The sequence below is a fragment of the Leptosomus discolor genome, chromosome 1, assembly GCF_034619465.1.
Source record: "Leptosomus discolor isolate bLepDis1 chromosome 1, bLepDis1.hap2, whole genome shotgun sequence".
Classification (NCBI taxonomy): Eukaryota; Metazoa; Chordata; class Aves; order Leptosomiformes; family Leptosomidae; genus Leptosomus; species Leptosomus discolor.
Window position 1 is genome coordinate 65033768 of NC_141391.1, and position 25682 is coordinate 65059449.

The 25682-nt window shown below is 36.2% G+C and overlaps 1 protein-coding gene across 1 annotated transcript in view; it reads left to right on the forward strand.

The window, feature by feature from the left end:
* MYO16 (myosin XVI) overlaps positions 1 to 25682 on the forward strand; it is a 299406-nt gene that overhangs the window by 180596 nt on the left and 93128 nt on the right. The window contains exons 20-23 of the mRNA XM_086482083.1: positions 5510 to 5582; positions 15228 to 15380; positions 16000 to 16200; positions 25139 to 25214. Coding sequence (XP_086338209.1) covers positions 5510 to 5582; positions 15228 to 15380; positions 16000 to 16200; positions 25139 to 25214 — 503 coding nt within the window. The remainder of the gene's footprint in view (positions 1 to 5509; positions 5583 to 15227; positions 15381 to 15999; positions 16201 to 25138; positions 25215 to 25682) is intronic.

Here is a 25682-nt window from a genome sequence, read left to right on the forward strand (position 1 = left end):
CAGGTGCTTATAATTAGTTTTAAAAATTATTAATATTTATATTCACTCATTTATATAATGATTTCCTTTTCTACTGATTTTATTATTATATAAAAATCATCTAGGTGAACTTCTTCCCAAGACTCTTAACTCTTCAAAGTTTACTACTGTTCTGCTTCCATTCAGATAAGTGTGCTGATTTTTAGTTTTGTAGATAAAAGAGATGAGAGCATTCATAGTTGCCCAAAGTGGCATTCCAAGGTACTTGACTGCACGTTGACAAAGTTGGATCTAGACATCAAAATATCCAAATATTAGTAATAAAATGTCTTAAGATGATGTTTTAAGAACTCCTGACTCATTCTGCAAGAGGACTGTACATTTACAGGGATTGAAGCGTGTCTATGAACTCTTGTGAAATAGTGTTTTTCTTTTCTGATTGAAAACAAGCTGATTAGGTATATATGCTTGAGAAAATCTTGATACTGTTTTCCCTGCCTACTAGTAAGTAGAAGGTGTGACGTTTTATCAGCTAGTTAGCAAGGAGTTTCTCTCTTATGTGGCCTGAAGATGGGGCTAATGCCAACGCACCTGCTGTATTACAGACAAGCAAAGACAGCTGGTATTCAGTTATACCCTCTGTCTGTATCACCAGGTCAGACATAAGAGATTTCTGTTTCAAATAGAACATCTAGAGTATTTCTAAACAGGTATTCTCTGAAAGCTTGTGTATTCTGACTGCGTAATCTTATTCCCAGTGAAATTTAAATATTACCAGAGAGTAGCAGTAGCAACACTTACTTGCACAAAATGAGACGAGTCTCATTTGCAGATATCAAAATACACATCATCTGATTTATAGAACAAGATATTCTGAAATAGAAATCTTCCCAGATTAAGAAAAAAAAAAAAAATCAGAGCATAAACTAAAACATTTGTTTATCTATTATTGAACGCAGTATAAGGGTGCTGGTAGTGCAAGAAGGACAGAAAGAGAGTTCCTGTACAAAACATGAACCCACAGCATAATGAGAATTGTCTCTATATGTGGAGGTAGAGAAATCTTTAAAACAGACAAACAATACAAAGCATCGAATACAATACGATGCGTAATATCATGTTTTGAGATCTGCTTCAGTCTGGGTCATTTCTAGTGTTTCATTAAAAAAGACAATGCCATTTTTAAAAGCACAGAACAAATTTTGCTTTAAAGAGCTGGGGAAAAGTATGTGCTACTGATGAGAGGGCTATAGATCTTGAGTCTATTAGCAAATATGTTTCTCCTTTCCTGCCATACCTGTCAAGTCACTTAAAGAAATGTTTGTTAGATAAAGAGCCAATGTTTCTTTCTGCTGTGTCCAACCACTGTCTCTATCTGTACCACTCAAACCTGAGTAAGGTAATATTAAAAGAAAAACTACAGCTGTTGAGCAAGATGACTGAGAGATGTGGCAATGACACCAAGCCTCAGCAAAAATCTCAGAATCTTAAAAAAAAAAAAATCAGAAAAATCTTTCTCAAAAGTCTCAGAAACTAGTTTGTTTCAGTAATTGTTTGAGATGAAGAACGTATCCACCTGGGAGTGTTCAGCCTGTTCCCTTCAAGAACCATGTTTATGACAATGGGTGTAATCTGTCCCCCTGGGAGAACTGAGGGAGTCTTAATTAGGGTTCTGAGGGTCCTCGTTTAAAGACTAGGTTATATATTTAATCTAATCCTAGAAATATTTCCTCATTTATAGGTATCACTTCTAGTTTATCCAGATCAGATGTAAGCCTACTGGCTTCCTTCCTGGTTACTGGCAGAAGTTGGAGGAAGAGCAAGAAACATTGTATCCGGGGCAGATGAAAAGGTGCCTTAGATCATCTTGCCTCAACAGGTTCACCTCACTGCTTTATGTAGGCAGGTTACAAAAAAATGGCAATGAGAACGAACTCTATGGATATGAGAGCTGTAAAGCATTTGGGATGAAAAAAAAGAGTGATCAAATAACATCCTATATATGTTTGTCTGAAGCAATGGCTCAGAAGTATTGTAAATGGAATTCTTTTCACCTTGCCAGGAATGGCAAATGGGTCAAGAGCATCTCTTGATGAATGGCAAGATGTCTGCCAAGACAGTGGATCATCAGACAGGATGTCTTCTGTATGTGCATTGTTTTTAGGACTTGCCAAGAATTTATACGTAGTTTTTTTATAATGCCGTTGTTAAGTGTACAAGATCAAAAGGTATTTCTAGTCTATAAGGATATCTTCACAGAGATGTCATTCTGAGCAAAAAGGCGAAACTAGAGGCATAAGATATTATCAGTCAAAATGCTGTTTTGTAAATCACAAAAATCAAATTACTTATAGTTAACATCCATGCCTGTTTTTAACTATTCACAGCCATGTACTGGTCTAAGAGATAAAAATGTGCTTTAAACATTGGCAAATTGCTGTTTTTCTAATTTCTATGCTAGGAAATATTGTCAAACTTGAAATCAAAGTCTCAGTCCCCATTAAAACTATAGTTTTTATTTATACATAGTAAATATTGAATGTCTGAAACATAATGAGGAAAAGTGTCAGTGATGTTTGGTTACCATGAGAGTATAAAGTAAAATAAGGGGATTTTTCAGAACAAAAAGTGCTCTTTTATAGTATTTGTTCTTTTAGACACTGGTGACATGCCCTTTCATTTGTAAACATGGGATCATTCATGCTTTATTTTGCCTTGGGAACCTCTGCTATGATTAATTTAAGGAAAGTAATTTTGCTGGAATTAATATGATTGACAGCTAGCCGAGAAAAACATATATAGACCCTCCCTCTTAGAAGAAAAGTAGTATAAAACAGAGGAAGAGGAGAAGAAAGAGAAAAACAAAATGAAGTAATTTGTAGCTACATATATATATAAAAAAACCTTTTAATTTTGATGTTTTTCTGTCTGTCAGTATTTAATTTTCAAAATCTGAGCAATAATTTAATACAGAGAGTTACTATCATGGCTGGTGAGATTTTGCACATAAATGCCGCAATACAGTAATAAAGTGTCACTATTGTAGAAGATACAGAGCCTTGTTCTGTTATACTTGCCCTGTAGGGAAAATATTGATTATGTAAAACCTCCAGCTCCTTTCATGTAGTGTGCTCATCTTCTAATAATACAAGACCAAGATTATCAAGAGGAGTTTATAAAAAAAATTGGGTTGACATGTTTTCCTGTCAACAAATGCATATCCAGCAAATCAAGATATTTCTTGAAAATAACTCAGTTTTTATAAGGAATGTTATTTGAGGTAGGCAATACCTAAGGCTGCTAAGGCTTTTACCTGGATTTTTAGAAAGCAGGATCAGGTTCCTGTTTTGTCTGATTTGTAATAATTCATTAAGTCAGTTTGTTTTGGTCCTTTCCTTATGCAAATGTTTATATATTCCTTGAGAGACAGTAAGAGAGACTAATTTGACAAAATAACAATGATGGCACTCAACAGGGATGTGAGCAATCCAGCCTCAAATCTGTTTGTTGAATCAGACAGAGAAGGGACAAGCTTTTCTGTCCATGTTAAGTAGCTCTTAATAATTGTTAAGTATAATGCAATATTTCAGCTGTTGTGCAATATTACATAGCAGTTCATGTTTTGCCTTGCTATAAGGAAGGTTACAGATAAGTGACAAAAAATAAAATAAGAATGAAAACGTATTAAGTATTCTGAAATTCCAAATGACTTTTTTTCCAAAATTTATTTAAATAACATGATAATTCTGACTTTTCAATATTAGGCTGAGGTAGCTTGTTTTTGAAATGTCTAATTCTTCTCTGTAGAAATGGACTGGTTTTGATGAAAACACATTGTGACAAGGAATGCACACCCATCTCTAATCAGGAACACCTGAGAATGAGGCTTACATTCTAAAACACAATTTAAATTGCACTGATTGCTAGAGACGGAGGTGATGATATATCTTTATGCTTCTTGTTGTAGAAATTCCCTTGGAGGCCAGTTGACCTCACAGTAACCTCTCCTGCCCAACAAAGTCTTTCTAGACTAGATTTATTACACAACTCTCTATGTCTGACATTTATGCACATAGCCAGTCTTGCGACGATCAGTAGTTCATTAAGCTAGTATGACTTGGAAATTAAGACAAACTTCTTTGGTATGATTTCTGAAGAAGGCTGAAGACCCCTAATATTCTGTGATTCTGTAATTAAATGATAGTGTTTACAATGATTGTAATAAACTATACTAAAGCACTTCAACAGTGGATCACCTTTTTCTCCTTGCCATCTATAGTCTGATATACACATAGATTTAGATGTAAAGGAAACACGGAACATGGAGGATAAATGTGGAAGGAAAAGTAGATTTCAGAAACAGCAGGCTGTGATATTATTTGTAAGCATATAAACCCATACATTTACAAATTATGTTGGCAAAGAGAAAGGAAAACTCATCTGCTTTAGAAAGTGTCCATCTCCTTTCTCAGGAAGCTGAATGTTTTTTTCCTTTGCTGATTTTTCCTGTTCCAGAGAGCCATTGGCTATAGTGCAAAGTCATTCATCCTGCTGGCAGATCATTTCACTCTGGAGAAAGCCCCACTGCATTCACATAGGCAAACTGCAACACATTTTTGACTGCAACCCTCTTTTTATGTTCTCTGTCTAATGATACTGTGAAGAAAATAAAGAAAAACCCAGCCTCGGTGAGCCCAGACTTTTCATATAAAGTTCTCAAATCCTTCTAAAACAGGCAATAGGATATCCCAAAACATTAATTTTGCTCCCCATAGTGAACTTAGTTCCTTCTGCAGATGAGGTATGCAATGACTTAGTCTCAAGTAAGTACAGAATAATAACACCTCTGTCCCTTTCCTATTTCTCCTGTCCAAATCCAAGGTGACTGCCCAGCCCTAATCCTAGGCCAAAATAAAAGCCCTTCCCTGAATGCAAGCAGTGGCACGTGACAAATTAGATGCATTTCCAACAAGTATTGTTTTATATATACAGGAAAGAAACATATGTCTTCTTCATGCCCAAACCCTAACTCTTCTTTCCCCCAAGAGATGTAACCTCTTGTGCAGCCTGAGCTCGCAGCCTCTACTCGCTGGCAGAGAGGACTTTGGCTTAACAGGTTTCCCTTGAAGTACATTTAGTAGGAGCAGTTCTGGCTGTCAAGGAAATATGAACTGGAAAGAGTAACTGTGTGCAACCAAGCAATTTTGAAACTTCCCCTAAGTGGCTATCCCTCATCTGAGCGAATAGATACCTACACCTTTAGAAACTGGACTTTAAAGAAGCTAAGATTTTTTCCTTGGCTCCTAAAACAATCTTGAACCTTGCTTTCCTTCTATGTTCAATATAATGGGTTGGTGGGTAGATTTTTGATTCTGTTTTATACATATACTTGTGTATTTCATACCATGTTTTTGAAATACAGCCTGCTTTCGTCCCAGGACAGAAATAGTTTTGTCAGAAACAACAGATATAATATTCACTTTCTTGAATTCTTATTATCTGTAACATCTTTTTTTTTTTTTTTCCCCAGTGACCAGGTATTTGAAATTGGAGTACTGGATATTTTTGGATTTGAAGAATTTCAAAAGAATATTTTTGAACAGGTGAGTGGCTATGTTTTGCTAAATTTACCATAGATGTTAAAGTTAATTCTTCTATTAACATTTTGAGTTTTAGCCAAAACGAGTGTTTTGATCAGAATATAAACACACATGGAGGCAAAAATTTGCCCTTAAAATATGTTTTTCCCATTGTGCCTATATGGGTGTGATTTAAAACCCAGGCTTTGCACAGTTATTCATCATTTTAAAAGAATCTAGTAAACAGCTACCATAGTAATTTGGAAGAGGATTAGTATCAGCACTGAAAGACAGTATAAGGAAAATGCTTAGCGTAGTCTGTTTTCATGCTTGTGGAAGTGATACTTCAACTAGATCAGTGAGTAGGAGGACAATACACTGGATTGGAAGAAAGATCAAGAGGTCTTCAGATGTCTTGGAGAAAAAATAGAACGAAAATGCTACATTATGCTAAGTGTCATTACTGGCAAATTCACCTCTGTATGACTTCACAACATGCAACTTTTTAAAAAATTGAATTACATCCATAGAAAATAAATTAAACTTTAGCTCACTGAATGCTTAAAAATCCATTACAATATCAAACATTTTTTGAATATTATGGAACTGTTTGCCCACCTTCAACATTAGTGTCTGAACATCAAAGCTCTTGTGAATTACATATTTCAGAAAGCATTAGCAACTCTACACAACACATTGAAAGAGATGTCTAAGTTATTGTTCAGTTGTTCATTCATTCTGTAATGCAGCAGAAGAAAATCAAAGCATAGAGTAGAAAATCAAAGCATAGAAAAGAATAGAGATGGCATCAGCAACAACAAAGGACCTGCTATTGTTTGAAATTAGAATTTGCCCCTTCATCCCAGTCAATCCGTTGTTTTATGGCTCAACTTTCTTTTTCTAGTGAAATAGAAGTCATAGAGCCACATTAGTTCAGTTCATGTAGCATGTTTACACCACTACCCATTTTCCAAATATTTGAAAGCACAAACAGGGTGAGCTTACCTTTACCTTCAAAACATCAGGTCAGAATGCAATGAAACATATTCCAGTTCCCCTCGTACAAAAACTCTTTTTGCTGTTACAGTTCTAGCTTACTTGAACATTTCCTGGATTAGGGACTAGAGATGTGTGCCAATATTCACAGTCATTTACTCAGTGTGAATGTCTGCTTTGGGGGAAAATATCAAGTGAAAATTAAAAAACATTTTAAGAGACTGAATATATGCAAAAAAAAATTCCGTAAAACCTACTGATTAATAAGGATAAAGTATTCTATGCTCCTCAAATGCATCTCAAAAGAGAGAAGTGTGTCTTGAGACTTACTGGTTAGTTTCCTTTGACTCTATTTTTCATTGTTTTTTTGTCATGAAACTCATATAAGTTCTGCAGCTGACATCATCAAATACCATGAATTCCAGTTTCTCGGGTAAGTCATTTTCTGCTTAGTGACTGCAGAGGATGCTTGAAGAGAAAGTATGAGACTTAAAGAAAAATTAGTAAAAAGTAATTTATGTTATCATTTCTGCATAGCAAACATAATCATTTCAAAGTCAACTTTGTTGGATTTTTTTTCTAAATAAATATATTTCAAGCGACACTTACTGTCCCTCTACTTGGACCAAGTGCATTTTGTTGAGTAATGTTGAGTAATACCCTGAGTCATTACCTCAGAAACTACTGAACTGCATTCCTGAAAAGATAGAATAGAGGTGAGGGAATTATAGAGTTTATTTTTGTATGAACTCTGTAATATGATTAACACATCTGATTCCTGAAGTGATAGGTTGCAGTTCAATGAAGAGAAGAAGTTTGTATCTCCACATGGGACAATGTAATCACGCAGCCATACCCAAAACAGCCTACACTCAAAGCTCAAGCTGTCTAGCAGTCTAGCCTAGTTCAGTATTCTGCCTGGGCTCATTAACCCTGATGATAAACAGGCTTCTTAGCCCAGGTAGGGTCCTCATGAGAAATATTGCATCATGTCTGCAAACATGCCCAGTGTCAAGGCCTGTGATTGCAGAACGTGAACATTAAATGTAACAGCCAAACGGTGGAGGAGCCATAAAAATTACTTTTTCATCACATTTAGATTAACATATTTTAAAATGTCATTACAAAAGTAATTTGGGGAAAATGAACCTTTTGTTTCAAATTAGTGTAAGACAAGGCATTCTTTGTGATACCTGTTTGCCTGCTTTCATGGAGAAAAAAAAAAAATTGCAACTGTTTTCAAGAAAGATTAAAACCTCCTGATTGCCCAAATCTGGGGACATTCCAAGCAGCTGCATGCATCTTTCTAGTGCTTCAAATCAGGTCAGTTGATGGATAGTTTAATATCATAATTAAGAGAGCAATATGATACTAAATCACATGTCAATTTAAGCAATTCATTTTAACAGACTGTGTTTGAAGGTGTTTCAGGAAGAGAGAGATGGATAAACCAGGTAGAATAACTTGTTCGCTCCGGTGAGTGTGTTGGAATGACAAGGCATTAGAGTATTGAAATGTCAAAGGCAAATGAAGAATTGGTCTAGGAATGGTTCATGAACAATGCATAGGACAATAGATGTCAAAGAACTAGAAAAGTAAGGTTAATTATATCTACACCAAGAATATGGTAACTTCTGCAGGCAAAATGATGTGACTGACAGCTTGCAAGGAGAAAAGTTTTATAGACAATTAACAACGAAGGCTGCATTAGACGTTAAAAACAGTATTAATTAAGTGCTCAGATTTCCTTGTAATCAGTGAGCATTGGTAAGCCTTCATTTTCTAGAACATGTGTGATGATACATTATATTTTTAAGAGCAAAAATAGGACACATAATTCTAAAATAATAGTAAATAAGTGTTTGGAAAAAAGCGACAGTGAGTGGAGTTGTGATTTTTGGTATCAAACTTAAAAGTCGAAAGACAGGGCATGGTGTTTTTTAGAAACCACAGTCTGAGGGAGTCATTGCTCAATAAAGACTGAAAGCTTCTGAATTACCAGGACTCCGTGAGTTACTGCTCATCAGCTGAGCTGTGGTAAATGACTACAGTACACTTTTAGCTCACCCCAATTACAATTTACAATCACTTCCTAGCAATGATCATTAGCTTGGGAACAGCATTTTCCTAGAGCAGCTGCATACCTGCTGTGCCAGAACAGCTTTGTATACAGCTACACTGGAACATGGTCAGAAGTGAGCACAGATTTGTCTGCCCTATTCTATATAGAAATGGCCTTCATTTTGTGATCATTTCAGGAAATATGAGTGCTCTGCCAAAAATAGCCATGGCAGTTTTCAGTGTTAGTTTTCACTGTTTTCTTAGGTTTCCTTGTTTGAGAGGGACTATATTTCTTTACAGTCTAATCTGCACTCCTTTAAATGTAGAAAATATCTGCTTCCCTTCTGGTAGAGTTTAAAACTAGGTCAGATCTTATTCATGGTTCCTTCACAGCACAACTCCAAATAATGCAGTCAAGAAATGCTGCTATGTTCTTTATACCTTTATGCTAGTATATTCTTTGACAACAAAAGCACGTAACACAAATGAAAGGAACTCATGGCCACTGAACATAACAAGCGATAAGCAGGAGGGAAGGCTGATAAAGTTGCCTGTATCATTTTCCCCTAATTGTTTCTCAGAAAACTGTATTACAGCAGAAGAACCAGACCTTGAAGTAGCAAGAGTAGCTTTTCTTCCCCCTGCAGAAAGTCGTGTCTTTCTACAGAAATGGAGGTCTGTAGTTGTGGAAGCATCATAAAGAGCAATAATGCAGTTAAATAAAATAGATTCTGGTAGTCTTTTCTCCCTAAGTCTAATTCAAGTGGTAAACTGAAAAAATATTTAGCTCTTCCTAAACAATGTGTTTAGCTCTTGCATGGTATTTTGCCTCTGTAGACCTCTTAAGTTTTGCAAAAGAAAGTGTATATATATATCTATATATATATCTCCTCTTTTTTATAGGAGTCTCTTGGCTCCCATTCAACCCTATACCCATTAAAGTATGTGTGCATTGTCTGTGTGATGCAGTAGAGTGCTGGGAGAGGCATGGCTCCCATGGCAGCTCCGTGCAGCACATCCCTCGCAATAGAAGCCAGCTGGCTGCGAGAACACAGAGCGTTGCCTGCCCCACTCAGGACTTCACTTCGGAGTTGCTATTGTGAACCAGAAGAGTTCATACAACCCAGCTGTGTTCACAGGAATTTTCACCTGCATTGGGTGTGGTAGCTTTTAACTTCTCAGCCTGTTACTTCTTTAGTTAACCTTGCTGAGACTTCATTTAATTTTGTCATGTGATCTTTCCTAGCCAAAACAGCCATAACAGATTATTTGTTATTAAATTGCATTGCCTCAGCCATCAGACTGCTTCGGGCTATCCAAATGTAAGCTCATGTTGCCTATTTCATAGATGGATGGATATGAATAGATAAAAGTTACAGGACTTAACTTTTCTACAGTCATTGCGGTCTCAGTGATAGCAGATGGGAGGTCACTCCCTCAAGTTTTTTCATTCAGACAGTCTGAAGGAGCATTCCAATGTTTTGTTTTGTGCAGAAAAAATCAGCCTTCTTTGATTTTGCCTGTCCAGAGCATAGGCAGATGGTCCTGCTTGCCTCTGCACTAGCTTGTGGAATAGGTGGCTGCTGATGCACATTGAGCTCTGATACTGCGTCGGGACTGGAACGCAGAACCTCCCACTGCAGTTCCCAGTACTGAGGCATTCCTTATTCCCCATAGGATGAGGGACAGTGCTTTACTATCTTAATACAGCCTTTAACAAGGAAAAATAACGTGATATTTTTAAGTCAGAATTTTGCTAGCCTCCACGCGTGGGGAGGTTTTGATATCCTTGTTGTGAAGCAGCAAGAGCCAGCTGATCCTTGACATAAGGGAGCCGGACATCAAGGCTGGCTTGGCTGGCGATACCCTCCCTGATGGGCACCATCCAGCAGGGCCTGAGCATGGCGGGCAGAGCCAGTGCCAGTAATGGCACCCATCAGCGGCCCTGACACAGCAAGCAGCGAGCCGTGGCTGGGGTCCTGTCGGGAGCAGCTGAAGACAGGGCTGGAAACTGGCACTGCCATGGGCAGGGTGTGGGCGGCGGTCCCAGGAAAAGCTGACTGGGGCTGTAAAAGCCTATTCCTGCCCTCAGGGGCCTGGCAATCCCGTGTTTTAATTTGTTCCTCGACCCAGTTTGTGTAGATCTTGTGCTCTGCATGGCTTTTGTCATGGTGTACCTCCATTCCCTCTCAGCCTCTTTGGTTCTTTTTCCAGTTTGCACGCATTCTTTTCCATTTGTGCAGGACACTATTGTCTGTCCAGTGTTCCAGTCAGCCACTGGAAAACCAGCGCTACTCGGTTTTAAAGTTGGCTTGTCAAGCACCTGACATTAACATGTTTATTTATTCTTTTATGGTAGACACTTTAAGGCTGAAAATAAAACCATTTATCTAAAATTGAGATTTCCAGCTAGATTCAGTTTGTGATTGATTGGTGAAATGCTGCACAATGACATTTATTACTGATATCTTACTTTTCCACAACAGCACTCTTTTTTATCCTACACTACTTAGTTGCTGGTGCACAGTATGAGCAAAAAAATAATTAGGAACTATTTCAGTATCTTTAATTCCAAATTCTTTTGAGGAAAGACTGTTGCTACCATATTTGTTTGCTTGTTTGTTTAATACTTTTATATGTACAAAATCAGGTGGGAGACTATTCCATTTTGTATTGAAATTGTGTCCCTTTTGGAGGGGCTTTTCACACCCTCCTTTGTGGAGGGGTATCACTTTTCAGGTGATAGCCACCCATAATAAAATTTTAATATAGCACTGGATTCTGTTTTACTTTATTTGAGGAACACAGGTCAGCTAATGGCAACTGACCCCGGATATTACATGAATTCCCGGTAAAATAAAGTTCTCCTGACAGAGAGGCAGAAGGGCTATGTTTGAATTTGTGTTAGAGCTGCATGGAAAACAAGAAATCTGTATTAGATTCTATTGCCCCTAAAAGGCAGAGGAAGAAATATAATGGGTTCTGGTTGTGTTATATGAACTTTAAAAAATATTCTGATTGGTACTCTGCATACAAAAAAGGATGTGGAAGCGTTTGGATAGCAGATATAAGGGCGAAGAGTGACCAAGGTACTTCTGAAAAATAAGTGATTACTGACCTTGGATTAAGAAATATTTTCTGAGTCCAACCTCAGTAAATAGAAGATGATTCTGGCGTCCATTATCTTAGAAGTACATTTTTGAGAAATGCTAGAGCACATCCTTGCAAATTAAACTTGGCATTGTAGCTTCATCATCTTGGCCTATAACATACGGCCTGATAGATGTGTTGATATGACAGCTGTAAGCTTTACTCTATGCTCTGAATACACATCGCTTGAGAGAGTTAATCCTTCTGCATGACCAAAGAATGTAGATGAGCTTTCCAAAGGGTGTTTACGTCCCTGATTCCCTCACTGATTGACAGTCACCAAGTTTTCTTTTCACAAATTCCCTTCTTTTGGCGATGCCTTTTCAAATAGTTATTTATATAAAGTGAAGAGTAGGAAAATTTCATTAGTCATAGGTGCTTTTCTGTCTTTAAAGTACAGTACAATTTTGATCTTCTACCTAAATTTGAACGGGGAGTATACTTAATAGTCCTAACAGGTCAAATGTGGTAAAAGAAAAGAGATCAAGCTGACATTGTCTACTGTGATGAATACTTATTGCTTTTACCAAATATTACTATATTATTTTCCAAATTCTACAATGTGGATGATACTGCAAGTTGTTTGTTTAAATACTTGAACAAGAATTTTATTTTTTTTCTTCTAATATTATTCTAGAAGTACTTTTTAATGAAGACCTGTACAACTAGTTGGTGTATGTTTTCACTGAAACATGATAGTAAGTTAGGATTAGAAAGACAGACAGATAGAAAGGAGAAATTCTTACAGAACAGACATACAATGCAGCAAATAAAAGGCGTGTAAAGAACAGTTTAACAATGTTCAATGACAAAAAGTGCCATAGGTAATGTTGAGTAATGCTGCAAGGTAAAGCAAATATACAATGCTTAAAGGTATTTCTACAACATTTGTTTTAGGTAAAAATTTCATTGTGTTTTCTTTTATTACTACTATATTTCTATCTGATTTTCATGGATGCAATTAAATACATGTTTAAAGAAATGTAATTTTCTGAACTTTTCATCTCTTGGACAGAAAATATGTCATTGTTTTATATAATATTTCATGTGGCACGGAGCAAAAGAAGTTGGGTTAGCAAAGCTAGTTTAGTCTTTTTCCCTGATTTCTACATTTCGGCTGTTTCAATTATTGTATCAACCTGTGTCAGGCTTCAAATTTGAAACATTCATTTTATTGCCTTTTCACAGCAGGTTGTATAAAACATTGAAATGGTGAAAGATATGATCAGAATGTCTTGCTTTTCAGCAGCCCCTGGCTGGTGTCCTGGTTCTCGTTCTGCAGAGCTGTTGCTCACAACCACTGCTAGAGAGAGCAGTTCTGGCGCAGCTTCCAGTTTGCGTAAGCGCTTGAGCTTGCTTTCTGGTGTGGTTTGCAGAACCTTACTGTCGTTATGGCAAGTCTGCCAATCTGAATGACGATATTGCTTGTATTACTAAAAAGCACATCAGTGTATGCCATAATATACTGATCAGTAGAATTTATAAATGTGTTTTTTTTCTTTACCGGCCCAGTGTGTTATGTATGACTATTTTAACAAAATATTATGCCTTTTCGCAGTTAAAAGCAATGCTATTCATCAGATCTTTTTAAGATATGACTAAGGCAGTCTTTCCCTTTGGCTTGAATTGTCTAGTTTAATAATTTTGCTGCACAGTCAGGTTCTCAATTACATTTATTGATCTTTATGTATTTTAGGAGATTAGCACATGATAAAAAGTAAGCTTGAGTTTATAGTGATTTTGTCAACTTTTCTTTTGGTAAAAAATGTTAAATGACATGGTTCTCTAAATAACTCACTTGCAAATAAAGATATACACAGCATACATAATTTCAAAGCTTTACATATCCTGTAAGGTATAAGCTTGTAATGGTATGTCCGCCTTCTAAAATAATGCTAAGAAGCTTCTGAAAAGATTTTGTAATTAAAATGCAGAAAGTGAACAGTGAAGCATGTCTTGCCTGCCACGAAGTTAAAAAAAACCTGTCCTTTTCCATAAAATAAGTAACCTAAGTCAATTGTATACTTTCATTATAAATAAAACAAGATAAGAATCTGAATCTTCAGAAATCCCACTTTTAAAAAATAATGCTGCTGTTCTAGATTGTGTTTTGTCTGCGCTATCGTGCATTGGTAAAGGCAGTTAGTAACAGCCATTTGGTTATAAAATGGGGGGTTTGTTTTATTTCTTCTTCCTGTTATTCCTACTAGCCTATTTCACTTTATAGCAAGTGGAAGTTGACTCTACTAGCATGAGGTGTTAATGGAAAATTCAGGCAGCTATTACACATTACTTGGGTTCTTTTCCCTCATCTGAATGTTAAGCCATGTACTTTTAGGACTGATCTAAATATTTCATATTTTTTAATATGACTTGCTAGTGGAATTGCTTTTACACACTTTGTTCATGGAAGGTATAGTTAATGGCCAAAAAAATATGTGACTAATTTGGGCTGAAAGGAGACTGCGTGCAAGCATTCCTTGCATCATTCCTCATATAAAGGGTTCTTGCACCCTTTCAGGAGTTTCTGTTTTCTTAATTTCTTAGTGATAGTTATTACAGCATTGGAGGACATTTTAGAATTTTCCGCATAATTTCCACTTTAGTATAAATAAAACAGTTAAAACATTTATTCCACAGAGTTATAAAATATTTATTTTTTTTGCAGATTGTGAGCTTTGAATAAAACATGAAAGATCCCAAAATTAGCTGATACAACTCCCACCTGTTTTTAATCGAAAATAGATTCCTATTAAACTATTTATTTTGCAAAAGTGGCACTATACCTCTTATAAGGCAATCAAAGAAAATATTAGAGAGGCTTTTATATTATTTATCACTCCAAACTTTGAACTTTTCTAGTGAAGAACATTTTCTTGCCAACCTTCCCTTAGAATATCAATAGAATGGAGAGAAGCATCTAGTAAAATTTCCCTTTGGAAATTTATTTGGGCAAAACACAATGAGTTCTTCAGAAAATGCTTTAGACTTCAGTGACACTCTGTGGGGTTTGAATGTTTTCGTTAACATTGAACTAGCTACAGAGTCAGGATCTTAACCAAATATGTATATTTTTTCTAAAAGCACACTGCATCTGAGTAGTCTTCCTGAATATAAACTGCAGAAGAATATTAAGGGTACTGATTTATACATAGAGTTACACTACTTTGATCAATGGGGTTAGTGTAAATTTGCACTATATTTAACAATGCTGGTATTTGATGTTTCTTATGTGGAATTCACAATGAACCGTGCAGGCAGAAAACTGTTTATTCTCAATTTAATACTAATAGCTGTTAAAACATCAATTTCCCAAGGGTCTTGCTAATCTGTGGTCTACCAAGAGGCAACATGTTGTGGATTGACATTTCATCAAATTCAATATGAGATGTGCAGTAAAACCGACACCGATGAATTATGCAGTAAACTTCTAATACTCATTTTTGCTTGGTTTTACAATAGCTGTGTGTCAACATGACCAATGAGAAGATACACCAGTACATCAATGAAGTGCTTTTCCTACAAGAGCAAGCAGAATGTGTACAAGAGGGAGTTGCTATGGAAACAGTGTATTCTCCTGGTAACCATACTGCAGCCTTGGATTTTTTCTTTCAGGTAGTTTTCAGGCCCATTTTACCCTATGTATATTTATACATAGACTCTGCAAGTTAAACTAATAAAAACTTTTGCCTGCATTTTCTGATTTATGAATCTGTAGAGAAGGTTATGGGTCCAAAGAGACCACAGAGAGGGATTGTCATAACTGCCTTCATAGCTCAAGGACTAATAGAGCTTTCTAACAGTCCAGGGTTGAAGAAGATGTAATAGAAACTCCTTGCCTGTGCTGATTCATGTGTAGCATCTGTGTGTCATACCACGTCCTTAATACAGCTGTAGGACTGACGAGCCTCTGTTGTAGGCCTGACAGTTTCTTTTGTCCCTGAAGCTAGTTTCTGGAATATACCTTTTAAGAAGAAGTAGCCCAATCAGTTTCCTAAAAGACCATCAATAGTTACCATTTATGGCAACTGAAATATTATTCCATACATTTCTTGCACAGTTATCTGATGTGCAGAGCCTTGGAGATTTACCAGAATATTTTAACCATTTCTTCCTTTTCTTTGAGGTGATAGATATTTCTGTTTACTAAATTACAAACCATTTTACTCTACAAGGAACAACTGAAATTCTACGGCTCCTGTCTAAAACGAGAAAAATCTATTTTTCATTTCAGAAACCATCAGGCTTTTTGTCAATGCTGGATGAAGAAAGCCAATCTATTTGGTCTGTGGAACAGAGTCTTTCTAAACGTATTCAGTCTTACCTGGATACATTAGACACAAATACAGTATATTCCTCCACAAAAGATGGAAATGGTAACCTTGCCCCAAAGGATCAGGGCTCCACCTTCACTGTTATGCATTACGCTGGGAGGGTAAGTAGTTTGAATGATTGGTTATACACAGTTAATGAAAAAGAGTAAACAAAATTCTGCATGGCTTCTCCAACTCCTAGCTGTAAATAACAATTTGGTGTCTAGTGATGAATTTTCAGAGGACAACTTAGAATCTCTGCAATATCTAGGGTCTAAAATTTGTAGTTTGTATCATATTGTGCAGGTTTCGGGCTACCTAATTCTGCCTCCTAAATTGTGTCTTCATTTTAAGCACTTCATGAAGAAGGGGGTGATTCAGATACCTCAGCATAAATGTTTAATGCCATTTTAATTGGCTGTCACATTTCTTTTGGATGTTTTTCCACAATAGTATAGGTTCCATGTAGATACTGAGCCACATAAGTAGATACTGTGGATACCAGCATGCATCTGGTAGAAAAAATAACATGTTTTTTTTTGTTAGTAATCGTAATTAAAAAATATTTTTCCCCTTTTTTACTTCAAAATCTCGGAACATGCTAACTGTCTCTAAATATGGCTGTAAAAGAGGATGAATATTTCTCATTTACGTTTCTGCAATGTCCACAGGAGAAGCATGATCAATTCTGTTAAATAGACCTCTTACCCTTTTCTTTCCAATATGCTCTCATTTTCACATTGTCTCCACAACAACCCACAGCCCAAAGCAAGGAAAACAGGTGTGTGTTTAACGGGATAATAGGGGTTTTTTAGATAATCTGACAGATTGGCCCCTCTATGATTAATCTGACATGCTGCCACTTTTCTCTCTTCAAAGTATGGTATTTGAAATGAGCTCATGAATGTACGTTGTGTGGGCACAATACAATGGGGGCTCTTAGTTATTCCTTTCCAAACTTTCCATTCTTATGAGGTGTGTTCAGGACTGGTCTGTGAGTCACCAAAAAAAAAGACTTGCTGGCTCTGTCATATCTCAAGGTAACATTATATGCCCTGAGCTCTCCAGAACAGAGAGGTTGGAATGTGCATGCTTTGGCTTCTTTAACCAGATTAGGGTCCTTTACAACACTATAAATGGGGAAAGGTCCATGTCGTGGCTCCTCATTTGGAAACAAAGTCGATGGAAGTGTTGAGTAGCGTTCTGACACAGGCAAATTTGTTCCAGCCCAATGATAGAAATGTGGTCATTATGGAAAGGATTAAGACTATTTGGGCAGTGCTTAAATTCCTAACCTAAATGCTCTGAATAACTCCCTGGAGGCTTTTCTTTCATCATAAGGCCTTCTACTTAGACTCCAATTATTTGCCAAAGTTAAGTGGTTTGAAAACCTTCACCGTTGGGACTTTCCAGTAGGAATGCAGGCACACGCAGTGGTTAGATAACAGCGCAAGGAAGATTTTGTGAAACTTATTAGCACTTAAAGTGCTAAGTTAAGAAGTGACCGTGGACTCCAGACTTCTAATTTCATTTACAAATCTGTTCTATACCTGTTAGTTTTTCATGGAGTTCTGTTGTGATTATTCAAATTTTTCACAATAGCTCTAAAAGGTTCCACACACAAAAACAATGACACAGAAACAGCAGCAAGGCAACTGCATTAAAATCACAGCCAGAATAATAAGCACATTTCTTCAAACTTAAAAAAACTGCTTGTCTTATTCTCTGAAGAAGTCAGTAGGAAGTTTTGTTAGCATCAAAGTTTCAGATGCCTAGTTCTGAAAGTTAAACAGTGCGTGGTAAGGAGTACACTTTTCCTTAACGTGTGTTTTAGCCTTGCAATGGTTGTTTAGATTTTTTTTTTAATAACATGGACACTTGGTTTGACCTTTTCCTAATAATAGTAATGACATTTAATCCAAAGGTATGAACAAATAGACAGCTCTTGCAGTAATGTAAACTCACACGTTCTTTTGAAGTCAATGGAAATCCTTTGATTTACATTGGCCAAGGAACTATTCCAGCCAGTCAGATTGTTCTTTGCATCCTTAGGACAGTAAAATGCTTAGCCCTGCCAAAACAGAAAAGTTCCCATGCAAGTGCTTAGCTCGCCTTACTTTAATACTGATTGAGTAAAATCCTTAAAGACACTTGCATTTTTGATATCTCGTGGAACTGTTATCTAGCTATCATAGATCGAAATTTCCAGTGATTTATGATATGTGTTCATGTAAAATCTGATTATAACATTACTGTATTAAATAATGACACAAACTAAGTTTATTCTGAGGCTAGTTGATAAGTTGAATATGAAAAACTAGGATTTTAAAACTGCTGATGCTGTTCTTTAGATTGTGCTATTACTGCATTTAGTAGCTTTTTATAGAAGTCATTTGTGATTTACACTTTATGAAAATTTTTGAAGGATGAGACTTTTAAATATATCAGGTTTTATTGGCACTCAAAAATAAGAATTTAATGTCTAAAGTAACAGTATAGTTTGGCAGGTTTTGAGAGCCATTTTTATAGTCTGATATCAATTACATGAGTCTAAAGTGAGTGAAATATAAAGCAATCTTTCTCTGCGTCGTAACCTTCAGAGATCCCCAAATTTGAAACAAGGGGGCTTGATTTTATTCTCACTTACCACAATTTTTCTCTGATTGTAACTCTTTTAACTTGGTAAAGTTTCTCATTATTTACATGAGTATAACTGAAAGATGAATCAGACCCAGAGGGTAGAAAAAGAATTACCAGTAAAATGTGACAGGTAATTGAACATGAAATTTCTCACTTCTAGGCTTAATTATTTGTATTCAGGTGATATTTCTAGGCTAGTGTTTGTGGAGGAAGTCCACGGATGCAGGCTTTGTGTTAAACAAGGGTGAAGGTAGACATCCTGATTTCTCTAGGTAACAAATGTAACTGCAATTCATTTCACAGCCATTGTGAAAGAGCTGCTACTCCAAGTCATCTAGAGAAAAAAAAAAGCTAATGTACTGTATTGGCCTTGGTATGAATCTCATATGGACCCTTGCAATTTGGGCTGCTTTTGGTCAGTAGTTTATGTACATAGCTCAAAGTCCAGAAAGAGTTGGGTTCATATCTTTACTCAGACACTTATGGTAACTATTTTATCAACTCATAAACACAGTTATACTGGAAAACTCAGACATTAAAAATACTACCTCACTGAAGAGACCTCTTCTTTATATTTAATTGAGATTGACAGACAGCCTTTTGTGAACAAAAGTGATATCTCTAGCTTTATGTTATGAATTACTGTGGATACAGATGTGTCCATGCAGTTTTAAAGACCTCTTAACGTGTTCGTATCTTAATGTTTTGGTCGGAGTAGTCATAGAAAAAATATCTTTTCTTCCAGTATCAAGTCCTTTTGATTGATCATGATCATGGATTGTCGGGTATTGCCCATTCCCTGATGTTTTATGCTCAGTAGCTTTTCCTAGGACTACAGATAACATACTGTTGTTCCAATCCTAGTTAGCCTTAGACCATTCCAGAAAACGCAGTACTGAGAGAAAGGAGAAGAAATAACAGGTCGGAAGTGAAAAAAAGAAAACATTAGGTCAAAGTGAGCCTAAGAAGGCATATGGGAAGGAGAGGCTCAGAGTAATGTGTGAGGGAAAAGATCCTAAATAATTTGGGATCCATACTTGAATTTCTGGTGAAAAAAACACTTTAAGAAAATCTGTATGTATGATAACATTCTGAGAGACCTTTGATTTTTATTTTTTTTTCTTTCTTTACTGTTTTGGAATTAAGAGAGTGGAAAAAAAAAGGAAAACAATGTGCACAAGTAAGCTTCTGCACATAGAAGGTGGTGAGATTTTTCAGTGGAAGCTGAGAGAGAATACTGTATTACACAAATGTGACAGAATAATCCTGTGGAAGAAAGAAAACCACTTTTTATTCATTTATCTTGAATTTTACTATTATGCCGGCACAACACTGAATCTGTCTTTTTCTGCATGAGCAGTATGATGCAGTTGTTAACTGTATGAACACGTGCTCAGCAAAGGCCACTGTGACCGTTAGTACATGATCATATCAAGCATTTTACTTTATCTCCCAGTTTTAATTTTGCAGCTACAATGCCTTGACACATTATGAGTCTCTTCTAAGTGCTATTTAATATCTTGGTATCTGAGTGCTATAAGACAAAAAGCTTATCTGTTCATTTCAGGCAGAAGGTAGAAAAGAATGATTTAGCATCTGTATGACTGGAAAAAATCCTAGTGGAAGGCTTTGTCTGCGGGTTGTTTAACACATTTCCCTGAACACTGTCGATCTGATCTCTTCTGGAAAAAATCTGCTCAGCTGGGGCATTGCTTTGTTTCTGATGCCTAACATGAATGTGGTTATTCTCAGCTGCTTCTCATGGAAACTGCCTGCCTGGCAGCATCGGGGAGGAGAGGCACGCCGGTTCCATGCTGCATGCTACAAGCTTGCCTTGAGGGAGCAAAGTGTTTTATGGGTGCAGTTGATCAATGCATCTGACCATCAGCTGAAACTATGCTAAGAATGTGTAATACTGAATTTCTAGGTGCTTTTATTGATAATATTAATATTTACATTGTGGGCTTTCAAGTAACAAAGGTCTTCACATGAATTATATCTCTGAACTGTCAGCTGTACCAATAGTGAATTTGAAGAGCAGCATCCCATCACTGAACTTCCTTGAGGACTCAAAGTTCTTTTTTTTTAAATTTTATGGAAGAATTAATGTATCAGTAAGTAAATCAGAAATATAATGTCTTAGCACGATGCCAAGGGACACAGCTTTACATAATAGTGGTATTTAACATACCAGTGTTTGAGATAATGAGCTATTTGCCCCATTGTTCATGTAATCTGAATAATAGGTCATCATAATGTAAGCATTCTGCAGTTTATACTTGAATTTACAAATCAGATAAGCCTCTTGTCACCGTTTGCCTTGCCACTGTTTTGACTTCTAGTACTGTAATAAGCCGATCAGACCTAAAGACCAACTTCTTTGCTTTATAAACCAGTGCACATAATGTCCTTTAAGTGCAGATCAATGTCTGTTCCATTTCTCAGCTATGTGCATTTCAAAAATACCACTCAGCTGTCAGCTCACCTTCACCAAGGCAGTCTTCTCTGAAATGCCTTATACATCCCAGGCAGACTCTGAAACTGAACCTCTAAATCAAAAGACAAAAGCAGATGGATTAATCAATAAGGATGCTTTAATTTTCTCTATTTTTTCCCCAGGCTGAATCCCCAGACATAACAATCAAATCAGTCTAGTCTAAGCTATACCAAGGCCTATAAAGGTTACTTGACAAAGATTCTCTTTTTCACGCAGACAAGATTGTTGTGCTTTTTCTCCCTTTCTCTCTCTCTTTTTTTAGAAAGTAGACTTGATTTTGGACTTTCACTTACAGGAGAAAATAATAGAACACTTCCACCCACCCTCCTATTTTATTTCTAAATATCTACTGTTTTCTGTATCCTACTGCTTCTACTACAGTGTTAGAATAAGACTTTACAGACTATAAAATTACTTACTTCACCCATCGTTTAACAAGACTTGTTTCGGGAGGGTAAGAAGTCCAGTGATCCTAAAAAAAAATGGTACATTCATACATTTAAATGATATCACTCATAAGTACTGGCAGAAAATTAACAACTGCAGGTGACCCTCTGTGCACTGAAATTGTCCTTGGACATGTTCTCAAGAATTTCTTTTTTAACTATATGAACTGATTATTTTCTTATTAACTAAATTTAACAACATATGCAAAACTGTGAGTTTCTGGGTTACATTTTGCTATTAAAATAGTAAAATTCTCTGGTTTAACTGTGAATGCTGCCAAATCAACCTTAACACTCCAGGTGGCATTTTCCTAGGTTGTTGTAGGATTCCTGATGGATCTGCCATTAACCATGAGTGCTTTTGGCTTATCACAAGATATGAAAACTATTTACAAAAAAGAGTATTAGAAGGAATTGATGAAAATTATGTGTAAAGGTTGGCCCTGTTGATAAAGTTTATTGGGAAATCAAATAAACTTAGATAAAGTCCCTTACCAAAGTCAGATGTTATGAGGGGGAATACTTAAGTTCAAAAGACTAGATGTACAATAGAATGGCATGAAGATAATTGACGAAGCAAAGAGACAAAGAGTATATAAGAAGATAAGAGGAACGTGCAATTCCCAAAGTTAGCTCTATGCACATTTAGTGTGTGAGCCTCCTGTTTTCTGGGTGTTGTTTTTCTTACCTCTGATTTGTATCTGCTAGTTCTCATTATATTAAAACTAGCTATGTCAAGTTAAATGACCAGAAAACAGGTTCAAAACCAAATAAAATTAAGTTGGGGTTGATTTTTTTTGCATAGGTAGCAACTAGTGAAACTCCGTAACCACAGAGTGTTTAGATGCTGAAAATGTTAATGAGTTCTGGAAACGAAGTCTTGAGGAGGAAACGTCAGTCAAGAGATATTGAACACAAAGATAAGATGCAGCCTGCAGGTCAAGAGCTCCTCTGCCCGTTGTGGGCAGAACTCTGGAAGCTGAGAGGGAAACTGGTGGGAGGCAGAGTAGAAGTGTTCCTCAATATTTTTCCCTAAATTTCCAGGACTAGATGAATATTTGGCCTGTCCCACTACCACTGTGTTTAGGTTAAGATCTCTTCCTTTTTGAACTTAAATCAAAAAGGAAAGCAAATCCAATCCCTTTCTTGTTTTAATCTCTTTTAATAAAATAAAATGCAGTGTAGAACTGCACACTATTTTCTTATTTAATAAAAATAGTTCAACTAGTTCAGATATCTAAAGATCGTGTTTCCTTTGGTTAACATGGAGACATAGATTTACTTCATCATGTAAAGCAAGACAGAGCAAACAGCTGCAATAAATAGAAGTGAGAATAAATAATGTTTTATAATACTGGAACTGTGATCTAAGAGAGTGTAGATTTCGTTTCTGAATCATATAATATTTGGGTTTTGTCTCCTCAGAATAACTACCTACTGTGCTTGAGTGCCAGTGAGTGCAGAGTTTTGGCCAGGCTTACTTTAGAAACCAAATGGAAGAAAATGGAGGGAAATACATGTGCTTTAGGCAAAATGCTGTATAGGTTGACATCTCCGATGAGGGCAGGATTAAATTGACAAAATTGGCAGCTAGAAGAGGACTACTTTCTTTTTCTCTTTTGTGGGACTGGCAATGAATATGGAACCCTAGAGTGTCATTTCATTGAGTCAGTTTTCATGTCTTTAGGCAGTGAATTAATTTACCAAGTCTATGGGAAAACTGTTAGAGAGTTAGCAATTTCTTCATAAAAGGGAATCCTGCTAACTTTTATGTATTTTATGTGATGTGAGAGATGTCTTATGAATATAGTTGTAGAAGTTGGTGATGTATTATACCAGCACCAGTACTGAAACTTCTCCCTGTTTCAATCTAGGCATTTAATCATAATATAGTATCTCCCACTGCTATACTTACCTACTCTTCCTACCAATACTAACTCTCTTCTTCTAATTTAGTCAAAGCCTAAGACACTCAATTAAGAACTGGCATTATGGATTTGTTGAGTAAGTTCTGTTAATTATCTTTTATGGACCAGTATGGTGGAGCGCATTTACTTTAAGTACACTAAAAGCATTTAATAGTGTACTTAAATTATTCTAATAGTTTGTTAACTATGTTGTATGTTCTTAGGAGATGCAATTAGAAAATTATATAACGTTGCATCTGTCATGGAAAAGAACATAATTCTATTGTTATACCTTTTCTATGTCAGATGCCATGCTAATTACATCATTTGGCAATTACTAACTATAACAGATTATACACATCCAAGTCATATAATCTCTTTCGTGAGTAAGATAACATTACATAATTGTCAAATGACCCAATGGAAAACAAAATTGATGCACTGATTAGTATTACTAATCTTAATTACATATTTACAGCTTTATTAAATATAAAAGGATAAAATTTCACCAAATCTCTAAGGGGCTTAGGATATAGATCCAATAAAAAAAAAATAAAAAAGGCTTTAGATAGAAACATGGTCCCAAGGTAAATAAACCCAAAAGGTGTTCTAAAGAAGTTCCTACCAAGTGTCTGCCTAATCCTGGAGGTACTACAGTCTATAATTTTCTTCCTTTTTAGCTTAAAAATTCCCTTTGGGTTCTGCTACTGTGCAAGCCAGAGCTGTTTATGTCTAAAGCCCATCAGTTAGCTTGTTTGTCTTCCAGCCCCATAAAAAGTAAATAAAAAACCTGGACTCAGTGACTGCTTTTTGGTCTTAGTGTTGCTTTTCTATGCAGTGTCTCCTGGGATGGTCTCAATGTTAAGACAGCCACTTGGTCACATTTCTTCATTTTGGATGTACCCTCAGGTACTCTGGCTAGAGCCTCACATTTTGCTCACTTCTCAGAGTACCCACCACATGTGTTAAGAGTTTATCTGCAGTCAGATGACAGATGGAGTGACAATCCAACTGCCTCTTCTTGAAATTATGACATCAGGCAACAAAGGTGATCCAAAATCCTTATGTGCATAGTTGTTAGAAAGGTCAATGGGATTTGTACATAACCTATAGACTGAACTTGCCTCCAAAGATCATATAAATGGCTGAAACTTGTCTTGTGAGCTGGGACTCAGATTGCTCCATGAGTGTTTTGTCGTGGTCAATGTGAACAGTTTCCCATTGACAAGGAGATCTGTGATCTGGGAGTGACTTGCTCCTCCTACAGGGAAAGTGATGTTTAGGTCACTGTCTTCTGCTCTACACTACACTTTCTATTCAAAATCCTGCATTGTGGAAATGTTTGAGAATCAGTCTGATGAAATTTCTGTGTGCTTGCAAAGACACACAATGTTCAACAGCGAGTTCTTCAGGTTAGTATTGTTGGCACTAGGAAAGGAACAAAAGACACTACCTGGTGCCAGCCTTTAGCTGTTGAGCAGAAAAAAACCCATAGCTTCATTTCTACTGCTGAAATATTTTTTAAAGCTGCATTGGTCATTACTAATGATGTCACAATATTTTATTATAGGTTACTTACGAAATTGCTGGTGCGATAGAAAAAAATAAAGATTCCCTTTCACAAAATCTCGTATTTGTAATGAAAAGTAAGTAAATGGTTTTGCAGTTGCTGTTGTTGTTAGAAATCAAGATATTATGACTTGACTTTAATTTTCATTTTAGTTTTAAGAGAAATTTATATATATTTTATTTCCAGTAAAAAAAAAGTCACCCTCATCTTTTTGAAATCCGTACACGTTGTTTGAAATTTACTGTAATTTAAAAAGCTTTTGGCATTCATGAACATAAAGCATCTTCATCATGTGATGGGATATAAAGAATAAGAAGGTATAGTGTGATAGATGAGTATGACTTAAAGAAATCATTGAGTATGAATTAAAACAAAGACAAACTCCAGAAAACAGGGAAAGGAAATAAGGATCCCAAAATCATAAAGACTGCAGTGGGATGTTCTTCAATGCTTAAGTACCTTTCTATAAGCAGGAACTTGTGGGCGTTCTTATGTTTTTCAGTGAATAGATACAAACGTCCGTTGAAATACAAAATTACATACC